The sequence below is a fragment of the Helianthus annuus genome, chromosome 17 (assembly GCF_002127325.2).
Source record: "Helianthus annuus cultivar XRQ/B chromosome 17, HanXRQr2.0-SUNRISE, whole genome shotgun sequence".
In the NCBI taxonomy this organism is placed as follows: Eukaryota; Viridiplantae; Streptophyta; class Magnoliopsida; order Asterales; family Asteraceae; genus Helianthus; species Helianthus annuus.
Window position 1 is genome coordinate 133,727,544 of NC_035449.2, and position 7,042 is coordinate 133,734,585.

Sequence of the window (7,042 nt, forward strand, 5' to 3'; positions counted from 1 at the left end):
ACCCGGTATCGTCATCGTCGGGAAAGTCGGGTATGGGAGAAAGAAACGGGAACTTGGAATCCATTTTGTGTTTAAAAGATATAAAAGTTTTAGAGTTTTGGTGTTGGTTTGTTGTGAATGTGGTAAAAAATGGATTAAGATTGGTTAGTATATATATTGTTTTAAAAAAAAAATTGATTTTTTTTTTTTTTTTAAAATTTCGACCGTTTGTAAACGGTCAAATCTCGAACATCGTGCATTTCCAAGCGGTAAACCCCCACCCATTTCCAGCCCCGATTCGGGATACCGCGGGGACGGCGGCGGTGTTCCCGATCGGGGAAATCGTTCACCGAGGGCCTCCCCGAATGCGCCCCGTATACCCTAATACACGGTCGCTATCATGGTACCCATAAATAAATATATTACTTTTCCCAAATCACAAAATTAGGTGTGCAAAACCAAACAAAGGGCAATTTAGTCTTATCCCATCCATGTCTAGGTATAACAAAAAACGCAGCCGTAACATACGTGTCTATCATGCCGACATCAACAACTCACACATTCACGCCGCCGTTCACACCAGAAAAAATAAAAAAATAAATAAACCCAACATGAACAGATTATTAATAAAAACTATAAGACAAAAACACATCGGAAAAAGTCACCGGAATTTCCACTGAACAAAAACTGCATGATCAACGCCACGTTACCGAACAACAATTCAAGAAAATTACACTTCAAAGTCTAATTCTCTACATGCTGCAAAAAACTTAATCGATAGATATCAATCGATCCGACCGGTAAACGACGTCGTATTCCTAGTAAAAATATAATATTAGTAACTACGAGTTGATGATGTATATCCAAATCAATAATAATCTTCTGCCGCCGGCGGAAAATTAAGATCGATGACCACGCGTCCCGGCGGCGACGACGGCGGTGGGTTCAAGTCAACCACCGTTGACGAGTTAGAATCGTCACTTTTTGACACGCTGGCGGCCGGCCGGAAAACCCGGTCGAAATAGACCATCTGGTTTTCCGGGGGGGTGTAAAAACCAGCACCGGGGTAGGTTGAGAACCGGTGGTTTGGAAACTGAACGACGTCGTACGATAGGTTGAGGTCCAAAACCGGAACTCGGTCGTGACTCGGTGACTCAAGCGTACTAGACGGACTCGGACTGCGTTGACCCGGTCCGTGTTTTAGGTTCAGTTTCAAGAAACCAGCATCTTCAAGAGTCGAAAAATTAGTTTTGGCTTTAGCACCACGAAACTCACGCGCCGCCGTATCGTAAGCCCTAGCCGCCTCCTCCGCCGTGTCAAATGTTCCCAACCAGACACGTGTCTTTTTGCCGGGATCACGGATCTCTGCTGCGTACCGGCCCCATGGCCGCTTCCGTACGCCTCGAAAATGTGGTTCTTTTGTGTTGACGTTGACGGCGGTGGTGGTGGGTTTTCCGGCACCGGTGGAGGGGTGTTTGGGTGCCATGGGTGGGGGATTAAGGATGTTGTCGGAAATGGGTTCGGGGAGAATAAGGATTAAGGAAGGTGTTGGGGGGTTATATAATGGGGTTTGGTCAATGGGATGCTTGACTGAATGGTAGGCGGCAGGAGTAATAGGCGTGTGGGGCTACGTGTTGTGGATTAGAATTATTTGGGTATTTATGTACAGCGGCATTAATGCGTGTTTAACAAGATTTATTATTGTTATTTATTTAATTATTTAGTAAGACGTATGGGCTTAGGGTGGTTGGGCGCCCGTGAAACACATCACGGCCATGAACCACCGCCTGTGAGTGTTTCATTAATGTAGGTTGGGGCGTAGCACAGGCTACGGCTCAACTTTTTTCCGGTAGTGTAAAATTTTATTTTTTTTCGATTTTTATACTAAGGACACCCCTCAACAAGTACTAGGACACCCCTGAAAAAAAATTTACAAACTGAAATCAAACCCAAATAATACTGATTATATTAGCCCAAAAAACAAATGATAGCCCAATAGTAATTAGCCCAAATAACCAAATAATAACCCAATAGTGTATTAGATTGTTGTGCTAATTGTGATTGTGAGTATTTTTTATTTCTTTTCTTCTTGAGTTCGTGAATTCTTTAATTTCGATCTAAAAATTAAAAATAAACCTAGCCCAATCTAATATCTAAAAACTTATTGCCAATATTAATTCATAAAGCCTAGCCCAAATGTGATATGCTCAATATTGATTCGTTAACCTAAATACTAATAACTTAAAAAAAAAAAAAAAAAAAAAACTAGTTTATAAAATTTAATTCGGTAAGGCCTAAGGGCCTTTTTTTGGCTCACCCAGGGCACTTGAATTTTCAGGATCGGCCCCGCCCCGTAATGCAGGTAAAAAAAAATTTTGTTCTATAAATGTATCGTAAAAAAATTTGGGATACCCCTGAATATTTCTTCTAGTTCCGCCACGGGTTTCCTAAGTGGGGCTAGCTCACTTGGTAGAGACTCTTGCCTCTTAGTGAGAGGTCTTGTGTTCAATCCCAAGCAAGAGTGAGTTATTTGTAAATATAGGAGTTTGGGAAAGTAACGTTAGCCATTCAAAAAAAAAAAAAGAGTGTTTCATAGTGGTGATGATTACTATTGTGATATGTATCGTGATTATTATATTCAAAATCGAACAGTTATATGACCGTTACAACTTTAAAAAAATCATTCTCACCGTATTAAATATCCAACATTTTTTCATTTTTCAAACACTTATTCCAGAATTTCCTCTCAACTTTTATAAAATTCTTAAACAAGTTTTCTCGTAACTTTCAAAAAAATACCAGTAGGGGTTCCATGTATTCGTTCACCCGACTCAATGGGTTCTATTTTTGAATTTTTTGCAACGGTTTGCAAAGCCACGAAACTTCCAGGGATGCTCGGTAGCTACAATTGTACGCTTATCGTTTAGAGAAGTTGCCCCACACGAGTTTGTGAGGCCAGTTTATGAGAGATGACAAGAAAAAACCGACAGTCATGCTCGAAGCAGTTTGCGTCGAATGATTTATGGATTTGGCATGCATATTTTGGTACTCCTAGTTCAAACAACGACATTAATATTCTACACCAATCACCGTTATTCAATAACAAAATACAACGAACCAACCCGTTGTTTCCGTTTGTTGTCGAAGGGAAACATTATAAACGCGACTTATATCTTGTTGATGGCATTTACTTAACCCGGTGTGTTTTTTTTGTAAAAGCTTACTCGTATCCGACGGATGCGAAATAAATTTTTTTAAGAAGTTACAGGAATCATCTAGAAAAGACGTTGAGCGAGCGTTTGGAGTTTTTAAAAGTAAATGGGGTACAACTAATCGACTAGGACGTGCAATGAAACAAATGAAAATAAGGAGCGTGATGTACGTGTGTATCATATTGCACAATATGATCGATCATAAAGGATGAGGGGCACACAATATCGCCAGACTACATCATAGACCCTCCGACACGTGTACCCGTTAACGAGGATATTCTTTTGGAGTTGCGGAATGAAGACACCCACTTTCGACTACGACATGATCCACCGGAACACGTTGGTGCTTTAGATATTCTTTTAAATTTGAGTAATTTTTCTTGTAGGTTGTATTTTATTTAATTTTATGTATTTTAAAAATGTTGGTTTTTAGTTTATTTAAATTTATATTTTATTTAAAAAATAAATAATTTAGTGATGGTATCTGACGAGTGTTGCAAGTGTGACAGTGAAAATGTGATAGAATGAGGTGTTAAATGGTGATTGGGTGTGATAGTGTGTGATAGTGTGATGAATGTGATATAATGAAAGGTGCCCTTCCACGCTTATAAATAGAAAAAAAAGTAATTTACAAGCTATTGAAGCATTAATATACAAACCGTGTAAGCTCTAGGTTATAGCCCTTTCAACTAAGGCTGGAGGGTATAAGGGACACTACTAGGGTACTCTTTGTAGGTACTTTGGGTATCACGGGTACATCACCACATGGGTCTCGAGTAGGGGTTGGGGAGTAGGGGTTTAGAGTAATCGTTACCGAACCGAGTATGAGTCGGATCACATATAAATACGTTATGATTGTACTGTATGAATTCGATTACTTTACATTGGATCCAACCGCAAATGCTATTGAGTTAAATCGGATATGTTAAAGCGCATGTTTTCAAATTCTGTACGCATCACATAACGCTTGAATTAATCCATTCAATTTTTGCAATGTACACAACACGCGCGGGTCTAATTACTAGTTGATGTTGAAAAGAAATTCATTGAATATCTTTTCACCATCAGACATTTGCCTCACCTGCCCCCTCTAGAACTTACGCTGTGTTCCTGAGTTTTTTTAAACGAAGGAAAAGAAAGGATTTGGAGGGATTTAAAAAAAAAATCGTGTTCCAGAGTTTTTTTAAGGAAGGAAATGAGGAGAAATGAAAGAAAAACTTAAATAATTTTCCTTTATTTTAAATCCTTCCAAATTGGAGAGATTTGAAAAGAAAACATTTTTAACACGTAAAATCTTTAGTTTTCTTTCCATTTCTCCTGAACTCGGGAACACTTTTAATTAAATCTTTTCTTTCCACTCATTTAATTATCTTCTTAATTCATTTTCTCTTCTTTTCTTTTCTTTTCTTTATTAAACTCGGGAACACAGTTTCTAGGGTAACTTCATGTGAGTCGGCATATTTCTTTCCCTTAGATGACAGCGGATTTTATGAAACCGACTCAAATGTTTACTTTATGCCCAATAAGCCTAGATCTTAAACTTTAATTCATCATTTTTGTTGTGTACAAAGGAAAAATAAGTATTCTTCATTTCGTTAACTTGCTTACTCTAAATAAGCATTTTGGTGGATTTTCCTTTTATAAATACCATACATTAATACGTCTAACCTTCAATATGAAACGTCGAGCCCAAGCTTTCTCCATTTTGGGAAGTAAGAAAAATTCATAAACAAACAAAAGGGCATTTGTGAGGGTGGTAACTTTTCAAGTAGACGGTTAAAGGAGTAGACCATGAACGTGTATAAAAAAGATATTATGGACTTCTTGGGATGATTTGTAGGGTTTTTTTTTTTTTTTTTTCATTTTTCTTCAAAGTTGGATTATTTAAATATAACATGTAATTTGTATTCATTCTATAGGTGAGTATTAAATAAAAAGTTTATTTTAACTAAAAAGTATAGTAAGCAATATAATCATAATATGTGGCAAAATTTAAAACAAAAAGGAAAGATATTTTAGTCAATCGTATTCAAATCTTCTTCCTTTTTCTCCTCAGTAACTTCAAAACCTACCATTTTCAAAACCCACCATATTTTTTTCACTTTCTATCTCTATAATCACTACATTACAGTGCGATTTTCGTCACCAATCAATGATCCAAACACCCAACCAACGTGTTCTTCAACTTTTTTGAAGAAACCCAGTTTAACTTCATACAATATCTCATTTTCTCCCGTGATTTTGAAGCGAATCACTCGATCCGTTCGATTTTATCGCTGATAAGTGTTTCTATCATTCAAATTTCGTCAATCGTTGAAGAAATCGGCTTCGATCCATGTAAGAAATTCTTTAATTGCATTTTTATGATCTTGGTTTTTTAATTGAGTCATTGTGTTTTACGATCTTGGCGAGGGTCCGGGGGCAGCGCCCCTGGGAGCAGGGTCCAAGGGGCAGAGCCCCTGGCTGGGGTCGAGATAGTTTTTTGATTAATTTGCTTTAATAAAACTGCATCAGAAAGTTTAATTTTCTGGAAAATTTCCTCATTTTCGTAGACAGTTTTTTATCTCCTACTTCCTGATTCAGACAGTTTTTGAAGTGTTTTTAGTCCATTGCGTTTTAGGTAAAACACATTTTTAAGTGTTTTCTAGCCATTGCGTTTTAGATATAAGTCAACTTTATATGTTTTCTGGCCATTGCGTTTTAGAAAAACACATTTTGAAGTGTTTTTAGTCCATTGCATTTTAGGTAAAACACATGTTTTCAGTTCATTGCGTTTTAGAAAAAAAAGACATTTTTAAGTGTTTCTGGCCATTACGTTTTAGAAATAAGACAGTTTTATGTGTTTTCTGGCCATTGCGTTTTAGGAAAAACACATTTTGAAGTGTTTTTAGTCCATTGCGTTTCAGGTAAAACACATTTTTATGTGTTTTTAGTCCATTGCGTTTTAGAAAAAAGATATAGCGTTTTAGAAATAAGACATTTATTTGTGTTTTTGGTGCATTGCGTTTTAGATAAAACACATTTTTATGTTTCAGTCCATTGCGTTTTAGAAAAAAGACATTTTAAGTGTTTTCTGGCCATTGAGTTTTACAAATAAGACATTTCTTTGTGTTTTTTGTGCATTGCGTTTTTAAAAAAAAGTCATTTTTATGTTTTTTTTCATTGCGTTTTACGCAACTGGGTTTTCGATTTTTTTTTTTTGAAAATATAGCAATACTATACTCGTTTTAAAGATGAAAAACACTCGTTTTTTTGGTGCAATTTTTATAAAAAAATAATGTCGTATGAAAAAGTTATTAACGTTTAAAAAATGGGGGGGGGGGATTGGAAGAGAGAGAAACTATTGTCCTGAATTGACTAGAATACCATTACACAAACCCATGCGCCTCTTTTCTTCTCTTCAATTTCACTAATTTAATCTTAGCCCTTGATTAAATCAACTGATGGTCAAGATTACTTCCTAGCCTTCCTAACCAAAAAAACTTCCTATTATATTCTAACCCTCGTTAAGGGGTATGGTCCCAAAAACCTTGCGCAGGCGCATAGGACCATACCACAATCTTATCCCAAAACCTTGTAGACAAAGACCCTGCGCAGCTGCGAAGCGGTTCTAAACAAGGAAATAGAAGAAAACAGTCTTCAATAATCATGCGCCAGAGAAAGGTTAAAACTAACAACTAACTCCCTTACGTGGGCTCATGTAAGGGTACAGTTGGACTTAAAGACGGATCCTAAACACCTCCGCGCATCTGATATCATGACTTAAACAAAAGTGTTCTTTCTGTTACAACATAATAGACACGTGGCAAGAGCATAAAGGTTTACAGCTGTAGATCTTCTAGAAGGTTGTC

General features: G+C 37.0%; 1 protein-coding gene across 1 annotated transcript; it reads right to left on the bottom strand.

Annotated features, from left to right (window-relative positions):
* Positions 1-576: 576 nt before the first annotated feature.
* LOC110921271 (ethylene-responsive transcription factor 4) lies at positions 577-1,528 on the bottom strand. The gene has a single exon (XM_022165563.2). The coding sequence runs from the start codon at positions 1,463-1,465 to the stop codon at positions 848-850; it is 618 nt and encodes a 205-aa protein (XP_022021255.1). The 5' UTR covers positions 1,466-1,528; the 3' UTR covers positions 577-847.
* Positions 1,529-7,042: the final 5,514 nt, after the last annotated feature.

Excerpts from the sequence above, each read along its gene's own strand:
- LOC110921271 (XM_022165563.2), bottom strand. The coding sequence starts at position 1,465 with ATGGCACCCAAACACCCCTCCACCGGTGCCGGAAAACCCACCACCACC.